General features: G+C 48.7%; 2 protein-coding genes across 4 annotated transcripts in view; one reads left to right on the top strand and one right to left on the bottom strand.

The window, feature by feature from the left end:
* Positions 1-199: 199 nt before the first annotated feature.
* On the bottom strand, positions 200-9,577 carry ACP2 (acid phosphatase 2, lysosomal). The gene is made up of 11 exons (XM_030274228.4): positions 9,446-9,577; positions 9,243-9,338; positions 9,080-9,166; positions 6,483-6,635; positions 6,060-6,158; positions 5,816-5,905; positions 3,450-3,582; positions 3,286-3,374; positions 2,566-2,672; positions 2,180-2,355; positions 200-2,097 (listed from the first exon to the last, which is right to left on the bottom strand). Exons 1-11 carry the CDS (start codon positions 9,539-9,541, stop codon positions 1,961-1,963), a joined length of 1,263 nt encoding a protein of 420 aa, XP_030130088.2. The 5' UTR covers positions 9,542-9,577; the 3' UTR covers positions 200-1,960.
* A 60-nt stretch (positions 9,578-9,637) lies between these two features.
* The window catches only part of NR1H3 (nuclear receptor subfamily 1 group H member 3), a 30,828-nt gene continuing 27,404 nt past the window's right edge, over positions 9,638-13,061 (top strand). The window contains exon 1 of one of the 3 annotated variants that reach the window (XM_012574241.5): positions 9,638-9,770. The gene's annotated coding sequence lies outside the window, so the exon portion shown is untranslated. Of the gene's footprint in view, positions 9,771-10,914; positions 11,096-11,847; positions 12,135-13,061 lie in introns of those variants that run through there. The other 2 variants (XM_030274229.4, XM_012574242.5) reach the window with 2 other exon arrangements.

Genomic DNA, 13,061 nt, shown 5'->3' with positions numbered 1-13,061 from the left:
TGACAGGATGCATCATCAGCTGTATCTATGAATAACTGCTGCAGTCAAAACCAGTTTATGTCAAATCTCCCTGTGCAGTGTGTGGGATTGTGAAACAGGGAATTCCTTTAGCGGGGGTATGCTGCAGTAAATTCTGTCTGCTTTCCAACGCTGAGCACACTGTGCTAACCCTGTGAACTCTTAGAGAAGAGGAGTAGAATTCAGTGCGAAATTGATTTTAATAATGAAATGTATTGGAACAAGTACAGAAAGTCATTCACAGTCAAAATGTCTAAATCATCATAGAAACCTTTTCTGTGTTATGTGCAAAATTTGGGGACTTTAAAAATAACAGGTCTGGCCCTCTTAACTGCACTTTCTATTACCTCTTTCTTGTGCCTGTTCTCACAGGCAGTAGCTTTTCCTTTATGACTGTCTTGCTGTGCAGGAGACCTAGTCTGTATCTTCAGAGGACAAAAAGGTGAGGAAGATGCTGAGAACAGCAAGCTGCTTCTGCTGATTTAGGATTCCCATGCTGGCAGATGCTGATTACGGTGTGGAGAAAAGTCCCCACGGTACTCCTTAGGGGGAACAAAGGGAAATGTTTGTAACCTAAGAACTGGCTTCTGCATCCAAGAGGGGAAGGGAACTGCACCAGAAAGGGAAGTAAAAGTAGGAAGTGAATGTGCAGTATCACCACGTGAAGAGCCTGTGCTTCTGGTGCCTGCTGCAGTCTCTCATTTTCTGCCAAAAACTACAAGGCAGGTAGTGAGCACTTGGTGTGAAGGTCTCTGCAGCAGCTGCAGAGAGGCCATGCTGGAGAAAGAATCAAGAATCACACTTTGGACAAAATGCCCAAATGTGTCAAATAAAGGAATCCACAGTCACCTGCCAAAACCAGATCCTTAATGTTTGTTGTCCATCCAGTAGGGAAGATAGGAAGAAAAACTATAGAACTTGGTATTTAATCTAGTCTTAGGTAAACAGCTCTGCTACATCTCTTAATTACAGCATAAAAACATTCTGCTAGTAAAGCATATTCCTTGGGCTGAAATCTGGACTGCCTGGAGTACTGGAGACTCCCTTTAATATGTCCTTGAAGTTCAGATGTGGGAAGTAAAATTTAAACCTGCGATCTTTAGACAGAAACCAAGTTTCTTATCTAGGGGGACTTTCCTTTCTAGAGCCAACATTGCACAAGAAATTGAGTGTGGGTTTGCTTCGGTCACAGAAATTGCTCTCTTTCATGAGAGAGCTTTTTTGGGTTCTGCTCTGATTCTACTCTGAGCCAAATCCCAGGACTGATTGAAAACTTCTAGGTTTTCAGGCTTGTCCTGATTTCAGTACAGTCCTCTCTTGACCCACAATGTGAAGAGGGGAAGAATACACAGTTGCCAGCAGCGACTATTTGACAGCAACCTCAAGAAACACTTTACATGTCTCCCATCATCTGCAACAGTTCCCTCTGCATGGACAGTAGATAAGTCTCGATGCATTGTTGGTGAGCTGCACCCTTAGCTCAAGCCCAGCCTTTCTACCATCAGCAGCCCTATGGTGTGAGGGAAAAGCACTCAAAGTAGTTGATCCTGTAGGGAAGTGCAACTGGATGTAGCAACTGCTGGAGGCTCAAGCTTCTCTGTCACAGTCATGGTGAGTGGTAATGTTTACAGTCACTTGAAAGGAGGAAAACTTGAAACTGGCCATGGTGGGAATCCCAGACTGGGTAAGCTGTATGAGGACCAGGGCACCAGACAGTATATTGGCTTCAAAGTTAAGGTCTCATTTCCTTAGAGTAGCTTGGTTCTTTTTCTCAGTTATTTCTAAAGGATGTCACCTTTAGAAAGCATCCAGAAATCAAGTCCAGTTCTGTTCTGGGAAGTAAAGGCCAAAATAGAAGAATGCTGAGTAACTGAAGGTGCCCAATCATCCTTAGGGGCAACACAGCTCCTTCCTACTGCCTGGGAAGGAGTTGAAGCAACTGTCAGGCCTGCTCTTCTCCTTCATTGGAAACGTGCCGGTAGCCAGGGGGCTGAGACTGTATGCGAAAGAGTACAGTCAAGAGGAGAATAATAAGGAGAAGGAGAATGGATCCACACACAGCCAAACCCACAAAGAGTTCTGTAAGGGAGAAAATAAATGATCAGCATGCTATCATCCAGACTTCCCCCTTCTGCCACACTCTGGTCAAGCCTGGGCTCACCTGTGTCATGCATGCTGCTCGATAGCTTGCATTCTTGCTCCCAGTCCTGGGGAACAACAGGATCTGTGAGTTCCAAGAATCTTTGCAATGGGCATTTTTGCTGACAGCCAGGGATTGTCAGTGGGAAGGGTTCCTTCCCACTCTCATTCCGGTAAAACATCTCCACAGAGAAGTTACTGAAAATGAAACAGAGCAAGGTGGTTTCTTTTCCTCTACTTGAAGTTATCCCTTCCCAAAAACTAAGTGTGCACACCCTTTCCTTTATTCTGGTGGTAAGTTTTCCTCATGAGTCTTCCACTAGATTGCATACCCCACGAGTGGAGCCTAGCCTAGGTATCAAACCCTCGAGGTGAAATCACAGCAGACATCTTTACTGCAGCCCTCACCCATCATCCTCTTGGTACAGTTCAAATAAATGACATGAGGCATATGGTGCTTGGATCTTGTTGTAGACATCTAGAGCCATCTGCAGTGCCACAAGTGTGGTGTCATGCTGAGAAAGAGGGAAAAAAACCAAATCAGTCACCCTTAGGGATGTGGCAGGGCAGCTCAGACCATAACAGTAACAGACAAGGCAGTGCTGAGGGGATGTCACCTTTGTAACTTCCATCTGGAAAATGGGAGAGGAACTGTGCTGCTACAGCTGTGGTCTGTGATGGTGCCAGAGAAGGGGAGGAAGTGAAACGGCCATATATACACTGCACTGTTTTTCTGAGAACTAATCTCTAGAGAGCAATTTGGAAGAAATGCTTGGCTTTCCAGGCAGTAGGCTGCTGGAAAGGGGAGACAACTGTATCCGCACTTCTGAAACATCATATTTGAGTAGCATCAACCCATCTAGCAAATAAATAGCGGCTTCCCAAAGTCTGCCAGTCTAATTCATGAGCCTGAGCTAACAGGAATAAGGACACATTGGGAATTTTCCCTCAGGGATCCCAGAAGAACGGTGCCAGATACTGCATCTCCCACCCAGTCAGAGGCAAAGATGCATATCCTGATCACTGCATGGGCTGTAGGGAAGCTAGAAAGGGTTAAAACTATCACCAAGCCCAAATCCCCTGTAAGCAGGAGGAGATGGCTAAAAGCCAGCCCCAGCTCTAACTTACCGCTGAATAGGCAAGTAGTTTTAGGTTTTGGTGGGCAGAAGCATTTGCTGCTTTGGTTAGATTTTTCCTGATGTGATCCAGCAGAACCCCTGAGGGAAAAGATCAGCTGGTAAGAGGCAAAAGCCAGACAGGGCAGCACAAGGCTCCCTCCCCAGCGCACTCACCACCTTGCAGACGAGCTTTTTCTACCCGATTGTGGATCCCAAACAGAAATTCAAAACCAAAGTCTTTTAGTTCCTTCAACAGAGCCATGACTTCTGGAGTCACCCATCCAGGCAAATCCATTTTGTGTGCTTGCTAGAAAGAGAGACAGAATATTCATGTGCAGGTAACACATGTCACAGATTAAACAGAGAAGGGGAGGGTGTCTGGAGATGTGCCCATACTGCTGCTGCTTTCCTGCACTATTTTAAATATGCAATATGTGCCTTTCCTGTATGTGCCTCTGACCCCACACTGCTATGCTGCATACAAAGAATACATGTGGGTTTTGATGTTGCTCCAGAAAATAGTAATGAGAAGAATAAAGATTGCAACCTGGGAGCTGCATTTTTGTGAAAGCACAGCTGGAATGCACGGTTGTATTGTAATTGATACAATAATCTTAGGGCATTAACTTTACATGTGGCTAATTCTGCCCTGCAGATGGCATACAGTCAAAGAAAAAAAACAGATAAGCGAGTGAACACAAACTTAGGGTTTCTGGTGTACCTGCACCTGTTCTCCTGGAGGCTCTGAGGGCCACGTAAAAATACTAGACGAAGTTAGCAAGTGCTCTGTGGACAGAACAGTGAGATGCACCACTGACAAAGCCATGTACTCAAACCCAGGAGCCAAGAACTGGGAACCAAGAGAAGAACTTGCTTTGCAGCCAAACATTACATGAAAGGATTAGTTATAATGGCAGACAAACAGCAGTTGTGGTTTCCCAGCATTACTAAGAACAATTTTCTTTGCCACATCCCATTAGACTTCCGGAAGTTGAGGCTCAGTATCCTTAAGGGCCCATTCTGTCTGAGCAGTTCAGAGAAATTCCATCAGCAGCTTAGATATTTAGTTAGTTCTTAATGAATTTAAGAGAATAGCTGGTAAGTTCAGCTATTTCTTGGACTTTTTTGTCTCCATCCAGATAGCAGAATGACTCTACTGGCTCAGGTGAGAAAAACAACCCTATTCAGGGCACTTTTGCATGACTTACTAAAAAGGAGAAAGACCAACGGAGCTGAAAAGACCAGTCAGCCTGAGGGTACAGTTCTGAGAAGCACTCTTTCCTTAACAACATTCTGGTTTTGCTTTGGGACTGTGGGTTGTTCTCCAAGTTCCTGGGGATTATAGTGGTTGTCAGCTGGCCTTCCAGGCCCAATCTGCAAGCTCATTAAGTGACTCTTGAAAATTAAGATCTGAAATTCTTGATCTCTCTGACCAAAGGATATTTTTTTACCAAATGAAGTTAGTGATTGTTACAAGACAGGAGATGAGGTTTGTGATACAAAGGGCAGATTCACATAGTACAAAGCAGCTCTGGATGGGAATATTCTCAGCTTGCAGCAACCCAAGCTGCTACTTTTCATAGAAAAGTGCTATTCCCTGTTGATTTATCTTTTACACCCCCAATATAGTGCACACCACTGTATACCACTGCCAGCAAGCGAAACAGTCTTGCACACCCATAGAATTAGTGTGACTCAGTGTCAAAATGCTTTTGTTTACCGCATCCATAATTCAATAATTCACTAGTTTGACATGAAAGATCACACTGTACAGTTATATACTGAGAAACTTGAGTGTAACAACTTTAAGTATCCTGGATACGTGACCTTTAGTTTAGTGTTACCACAGCAGTTAACCCAATTTCTGATTTTGTTTAAGTCTTCATGAGATATGCTTTCAACAGAAATCAACTCAAATATAGAGTTTGGTGCCCCCATCCCAAATGGTAAAGGGTAACATCTATCTCTAGAGTCTTCCTCTGACAAAGGAAAATAGGTCAAAACCAGATGTGAGTGAACCCCACTTAAATTAGGATAGCATTATTTTCTTTTAGATATGGTATTAAAATAAGCACAGAAAGAAAAGTGATTTATTTAAAGAATCAGAGAGGTAGGGCTAGCACCAGGAATAATCCTAATTAAGGTCCCAACTTAAATAATAAATTTAATGTTTCTTCAGTTTGCAGAGATCTCATTTCTACCCTACTGGACTTAGACTTGTCAAAAGACATCTAAAGATTTCAGATTGCAGTAATTTTCTAGTGACTTTCAAGAGATACATATTATGCAGGTGGGATTTTTTCTGACTCTGACATGATATATATCTGCGCTACAGAGTGGGAGGTTATATGGTGTAAAAACACATAATTCTTGGCACATGCCTCTAGTGAGTGGGAGCTGTTATTATTCTGAAATTAGATCATAACTTCTAATTTTAGGGCAAAAAGTTGTTTCATGGGATTTTATAAAATAATTTCCACCAAATCCAGTGAATCCTAAAAACCAGATTCCAGTGGGTGTAAGATGATGGCCAGACTTACTTCACAGAACAGTGTGTCATACACACTCCATATACTCTCAAGAGAGATATCCCGGATCCCAGTCTCCTTTGCCACCATCTGCAGGAATTGCTGTAGGTTGGAGAAAAGAGAAAGGTCTTCAATTTTCTAATATCATACTGTATTATATGCACTGGTGTCCCTTCCCTTTTCTCAGAGCTCTGATTATATGGAAGTGATAACTACACGCCTAGAACCACCTTATCTCATGTAAACCATCACTTACCCAGCTCTCTTTGGTCTTATTTATGTATTCTGCTGAGTGCCGTGTTTCAGTTTGTAGCTGTTCATACCGTGGACAAGGAGTCAAAGGGAACTTCAGTAGCTGGGCAGAGACAAGAGAAGCCAGGTCACCAAGAATACTGGAGTACAGAATTTGCAGTAAACATAGACCACTGTAATAAAACAGTGTAAACAGCCTCAAGTACTGCCTGCTGACATAGTCCTGATCATGTATGATCTGCTCAGGTGTTGCACCTGACATGTTGAGTGAACCCAGCCCCTGAATTCTCTCATATTTTCTGAAAATAGGAAAACCTCTGCAAGGTAGGTCCCAGAAGTTCAAGACAATCTGAATCAAGACTGTAGCAAATATTTTTGGACACTACACTACTTGAGTAGTCAATACATGTCTTTCAGATGAACTTACCCTTTCGTCAGACTCAGGGACTGTGTGCACAGGGATAGGCTGCCAGGAGATGTTAGGGTTGAACATCTCTTGTCCTCCTGGGGGATACAGGCCTGCCAGATTGGCCTCTGCACTCATCAGCGTCCGATCACAGTCTGTGCTGCGGATGAAGATCTGCCAGGACAGGGACAGTGCATCGTTACTAATGCTCCTGCAAGTGGTGATGCTCAGGCACAGGCTGATGCACTCGCCCAGGAACACTGTCAAGTGCCCTGCAGCTGCTCATGGACAACAGGGGAATAAGAGTTAAAGGGACAAAGCCTGCTGATGTTGGCCTGGACAAAACTGTAAGGACACATACGAAGGCAATCTGGTGTCTAATACTGGAGCTGTCTGGTCTGGATCAATGGGATACCCAGGTGCAGTGTGCAGAGGTTAGAGATAGAAAGGAGTCTGAGTCTGAGGAAGGGTCAGAGAAGAGGAAGACAAGGATGCAGAAAACTATGGGTACAGATAGGAAATGTGCTATATTTACAGAGCAGGACTGAGGCAAACTCCTGCATTCTGTTGTGGGTTCTAGGAATGACTGACTGTGCTCAGGAAAAGAAATGGCTTCTTCAAGCCTCAATTTTTCCATCTGAGAAACAAGAGTGATCTCACTAACAGGAGAGTAAACAAAAACAGGGAGGGCTGGGATTTTACTTGATCACTGTGGGCTCTTGGGATTAATGGGCCAAGACTTGACCATTCTAGAGCTCAGAAGAGAGAGCTCTGAGCCAGAAAAAAGGAGAAATGAGAAAAATACAGCAATGTTCAGAAGGTCAAAATGGCAAAACTTTAGTGTTCTGCTATCTGTGTACTGAAAAGAGTTAAGGGGAAACTGGAGAAACCAGTAATAAAACAAGAGGAACAACAGGAAATCATAAAATAATGTCCCAGGAAACAGCATGTTTGATCCAAAACAAGAACAAAAAGCCTGAAGAATGAAATATAATGTAAAGATAGTGATTTTTTTTTTTTAAGTGTTAGGAGCGAAACATAAAATACATATACTCTGTATAATCTCTCTCATGTGAAGTGTACCTCAGAACCTTATAGTCACAAGAAAAAAACTCAACTGGTCCTTTCTCTAACATCAATGTGTGCCCACTTTTACTTCTTAATAGTGGCTTGAAAAAACTGTCCCTGTACTCATTAGACAGATTTGCTTTTATCCTTGATAAGCTCTGAAGAAATGAAATATTTTAAAAGATAAGGACCTAATTCTAGGAGTATCATAAAAACCCCAAGCAATTAAGCCCTGAGTGTACATGCTTTCTTCAGCACCTTTTGCCAGGCTCCAGCTTGTCGCTGAGTCAGGTGACAGACGGTCATATGGTGTCACCCAGAGGCAACACTTCTTACAAGGGAGGTTGCTCAACTTGAACGAGGGTTCAGGCTTGGTTAGCAGAACAGCTTTTGTTTGCACAAAACTTGGTTTGTTTTTCTTTCTCAAGCAAGAAAAGGAAAAGAGCTCCAACTTGCAGAAACTGTATAAGAGTGAAGTATGTTTGTGAAGAAAATACTGAGGATAGTTAAAGGATCTGTGTTTGAGCCAATGCTGGAAGTTTTGTTGATGAGGTAAATGTCAAAGAAGGGATGTAATCTGAATTGTGACAAACTGGGTTCTTACTGGGAAGCCTAGAAGGGGAGAAACAAGGAAAAGTGTATGCGGATTCTTAGTTTGCCCCATCTGTTCAATCAGCTTAATTGAGCTCAGAAAAAATAATTGAAGTAATGAAGAACCTGTAGTGGGACAAGGGGCCTTGGCTGCCCGCTGTCCATCTGAACCAACTTCTCATCTGGACACCTGTTCATGTTTCAATTGACTCAGTACCAGTTGATTATTAGCAGAGGTACTTGGGAGGATTTTTGATTTCCGTACTTTTCTTTATCTTTTATAATTTCACCTGTGCTTAGTACACAGTTCCGCAAGGTCTCTATGACTTTTTCCGAAAGAAACCTATTGGTTTCTCAAGAACTGTTATTAAGTGTGAGGACATCCTAATGAGAGAGCGGGGAATGAATGGCTTTGGGTAACTGTAGCTGTCAATACTTTACAGTTGAAAGGAAATGAGAGGGTCATTGCTGGCCAGTAACTACTACTAATATTTACAGGCTCTGGTAAGATTGTGCACCGGGGAGGGCAGGGCCAACACGGGCTGCATTCCTGTGAGCTATTGTAACAGGAAAAAAAAAATCTCACAAGCTTCAGTAAGAAACAAATACCAACTACAACAAACATTGCTGTTTAGTTCCCTGGGTTTCAGAGTGGGCAGCTCGAGCAGTCTCACAACTCTGGCTGGATTTGCCTTCACATCCGCTGCGAGGGCAGCGCTGAGACAGGGCCGATCCGTGCCCCGCGGCCAGACTCAGCACAGAGCCTGCACTTGGGCCCTTCTTCTTCTTCTTCCTGCAGTGGGAACGGGCTAAGGAACGAAAATACTTGGGAGACGAGTCCCGGCGCCGGCGTTTCCCTTCCCAAAGGAGCCACCCGCAGCCCTGGCCCGCACGGTGGCCCGGGCCCACCGTGGGGCGGCCGAGAGCGCCGCTCGCCGAGCCGGGAGGCTGGCACTGACCTCCTGCCGCCGGTACGCCTCGCTGAGGAAGTCGCGGTAGCGCCGCCGCAGGGCCTGGCCCAGCTCCCACTGCTGCCGCATCCCCACCTGCAACGGCACCGGGCGTCACCGGCGGTCCGGACCCCGGCCCGGCCCCCGCCGCCCGTCCCGCCTCGCCCCGCACCTGCGTGAGCTGCCCGAATCCCTGGGGCCAGGCGCTCTCCTGGTGCGGGTCCCGCGGGAAGGCCTTGATGGGCGAGCGGTCTCCGTGCCGGTACACCTGCGGGCGGCACCAAGTCACATCGGCCCGGCACCAAGTCACACCGGCCCGGCCCGGCCCGGCCCGGCCATCCCGGCCAGGCCCGGCTCTCCCCCCGTCCCCCTCACCAGCGTCACGAAGCGGAGGCTGCGGGCCCGGGCGGGCGGCGGCTGCAGACACAGCGCCAGGAGCAGCAGGACGGCACCGCCCCGCCCGCCCGCCATGGCGCTCGCACACCGCCCGGAACCGAGCACCGCCGCCGCCGGCTCGCGCGGACCGGGTTTCGCAGCGCACAGCCCCGGCCGCGCTCCCGGCGCTGCGCCCGCCCCCGAGGAGGAGGATCTCGGCGGCGGGACAGCCCCGCTCTGCGCCCTGAGCGGCCGCGTCGGGCCCGCCGGGCCGGCGCTGATCTCCGCTGTCAGCCCTGCGGAGGCTTCGCCCCGGAGGCGCTCGGTAGGAGCGGCGGGAATGAGGGCGCAGCGGTGTCACCGCCGCCGCAGCTTCGCTCGAGGACACGAGGTTTCGCAGCGTTCTGGCGCTGTGCGTGTGGTCCTGCGCGAACTCGTGGGCAGAAGTAGGGAAGGAGGCCTGGCACGCAGTGCCTGGCAGCCATGGGTCGCTAATCGTCGCATCTCTCGGGTCAGCCTGAGGATGCCCATGTGGAATGGAAAGCTCCTGCTGCTCCTGGCCCTGGGCAAAGAGGCTGCCCAGCGTTGGCAGGTTTTGCCCAGTTTTGGTTGTTCTTTACGAAACTTAGTCGAATTAGACGAGTGTGAGACGAAACGCGGCTTCTGCATCGGCATCGTTGGCGTAGGATCTCGTAGGTGCCGTGTTCAGGGAAAAATCATAGGCATTTAAACGATTTAGTGCTACTTAGGGTTTATCTCCACTAAGAAGTGCATAGAGGGCGGTGAATGAGGTTCTCGGCTTTCTTTTTTTAAGAAAAGAAGGAAACATGGCTCTCGCGTTTGCTAAGAAGTCTTGGAGGCATGAATTTGCAGCGTCAGAAAGTTGTGTGTAGGGTCTCAATAATTCAAGCCAAACCCTATCCCAGAGCAGCCCCCTGCATCATAAGCATTCAAGGCATGTAACTTGAGGGTGCCAAATTGTTTGTGATGCAGGCGGGTTATTTCAGGACAGGATTGGTGCAATACACGAGGCTCAGCTGGACAGAATAACGTGTTTAATTTGCTCATACTCGAATGCTTAGTGAATTTAAACTGAATTATGTTTCCTATCTGTAGGACAGCACGAAGCCGCATTCTTTTTTTTTTTTTTTTCTTTGTTTACCGATACCGCACCACTGAGGAAGTTCTTGGCGAGTGCTGGAAGGAAAAGGTTCTCTGCGGAAGGAGAACGCGCGCTGTTCCTGCGGCACCTGCTTTGGGCTTGTTCTGTTGTTGCTGCTGGTTTTGCTCCGCCGCTGCGGGCTCAGCTGCGGGCGGGCAGGCGGTGAGGCCGGCGGGTGCGGCGCGGGAGGGGGCTCTGGGCCCCGCGCGGTCCCACCGCCCGGGAGTCACCCGCGCCCGGAGCCTCCGCGTCCCGCGGGACCCGCGGGGGCGGAGCGGAGCTGGTGGCGCCTGCACGTGACCCGGGCCCGCGTGACATCACGACAGCTCCGCCGCGGTGCCGGGAAGAACGCCGGGAAGAGCGCCGGCCAGAGCGCCGGGAGCAGCGCCGGGCCGGGCCGGGCCGGGCCTCCCCTCCCGCCCGCGGCTCGGCCACCTGCGCTACGGGGGGCGGCGGCCGCGCGTCGCCGGGAGCCGCGGCCCGCGCCGGTAACTTTTCGCGCTGGCTCTGGGGGCGGCGGCGTCTCCCCCTCGCCGCCCGCGGGGCCGTGAGTCACGGCGGGGGACGTGGACGCGCTGTCCCGCCCCGCGGCCTGCGCCGGCCCGAGAGCCGCAGCGTTCCTTGCGACCTGGAGCCGGCGGCGCAGCACCGCCCGCCCGCGCCGTGCTGCCGGCCGGGCCGGGCCGGGGCGGGCGGCGCTGGAAGGTGCTGGAAGGAAGAGGGACGGCGGCGGCCCGTCCCGCCGAGGCACCCGTGGCCGGCGGGGTGCGGGCCGGGCTGGCGGCGTCACCCGAGAGCGGCCCGGCGGGCGGGAGGGAAGGGGTCACTCTCGGCCTGGGTCCGGAGCCCAGCGCCGGCCGCGATGCGCGGTGTCTGCCAGCCGGGAATGAGCGGGCGCGCTGTCGGAGAGTCCCTTTGCTAAGGGGGTCGGAGGCGTCTGGGGAGCGGTGTCAGTTTCTAGTGGCTCTTGTCGTGCATCTGAAGAGCCCGGGTTTCTGTCTGCTGTCTCCGGACGTGCTGTCTGGAGATGTTTACTTGTTTTGTGGTAACTTGTTAGCTTTCCTCTGCTCAACTTTAAGCTCTCTGTGTCATTCACCTGTTGCATCCTGTCAACCCAGGTCACGAGTCTTCTAGGGCAGAAACTTGTCTGTACGGCTGTTAGTTTGCATGGTGCTGTTAAAAGGTAACTTTGCTTACATTGGTGGTTACTCTTCATTCACTGAAGCTTATTATGCTAAAGTCCACAGATCTGTCAAGAGAGGATTTTGTTATGGGCTGGAAGCAAACCTTGGATCACCAGTGAAAGAGAAATGCTCTGTCTCCTGAAAATTCCTTCACTTCTTTTCTTTTTCCTAAAGGGACAGCTGGGCTCTTCCCTGCAAGGCTTTTTTTGAGGGAGTCTCCAACACTGAGTCATGTTTCTGACTAACAATTTGGATCGCTGTGTGTCAGACAGTTTCTGGCTATGACTGCAGGTTATGTTTGTCTGTAGGGAAGAGTCTTCTTGGATCTGCTTTGTGTTCCAAGGTACTTGGAGTTGATCTGCTGTTCCTGGGTGTCAGAGAGAGGGCTATACCTGATGACAGACAAAAGAAAACAGAAAACCTGGATTTTATTTCCTTTATTGAGTGGTTGCCTTGATTTTTTAAAATTGAGTCTGAATCAAAACATAACCCCCTTGCTGAAGTACGAAAACATTCCTTATATTTTAATTAGGGAAACAAAAACTGTTTGAAAACTTCAGCCAGTTGTTCCTGAGCTCTACCCTTCTATCATTTGGGTTGTGAAACGAGGGCATTGGATGTGGTACACATTGTGCCAGGACCAGGTGGAGATTGGCCTTGCTACACTTCTTTGTCACCACGCCTGTGGCATATTCACCAGAAGATAACTGCTGCTGCAAGGCTTGAGAGGGCTTGTGGCTTCCCGGTGTGACCCCTTTTTGGAATCTAGCACTTGCAGTGACACTGCTTTCTCATACATGAGTATGTCCATGCATTCTTTTTTGTACAGGAAGGTGAGCTTTTGCAGGAGAAAAGCCAGGATGAAAATATTTAACAGCTTTCTCCCAGACCTCCAGAATAAAAGGTGGAGGAAATAAGCCTAAACTAGCCTGAAGGGGGATAGAAAATGGGTCATTGTGGAGCTGCATGGGAGTTCTGTAGCTGCCAGAGGAAACTTTCAGCTACTCATGTTGTGAAGGGATGCAGGGAGAAGTACCACAGCAGGGACTGTATATATATAAATTGCCTAATCTAAAAAAATAGGGACAGGAAACTTTATCACAGAATTAGTGTGTCCTGGCAGTGTGCCTGAGGTTGCTCTCGCTTGCTGTTTCCAGTTACTGCTGCTGCAGTTCCCTGTGCCTTGTCAGCATGTTTTCCTTACCAGCTGGCTGTGCAGGGAGGCAGGGGGAGGCTATGCAGGACAGGCGTGCAGCCATACAAATACACA

This window comes from Taeniopygia guttata, chromosome 5 (assembly GCF_048771995.1).
Source record: "Taeniopygia guttata chromosome 5, bTaeGut7.mat, whole genome shotgun sequence".
Classification (NCBI taxonomy): domain Eukaryota; kingdom Metazoa; phylum Chordata; class Aves; order Passeriformes; family Estrildidae; genus Taeniopygia; species Taeniopygia guttata.
Note: the sequence above shows the minus strand (reverse complement) of the source record. Positions and strands in the feature narration are given on the sequence as shown.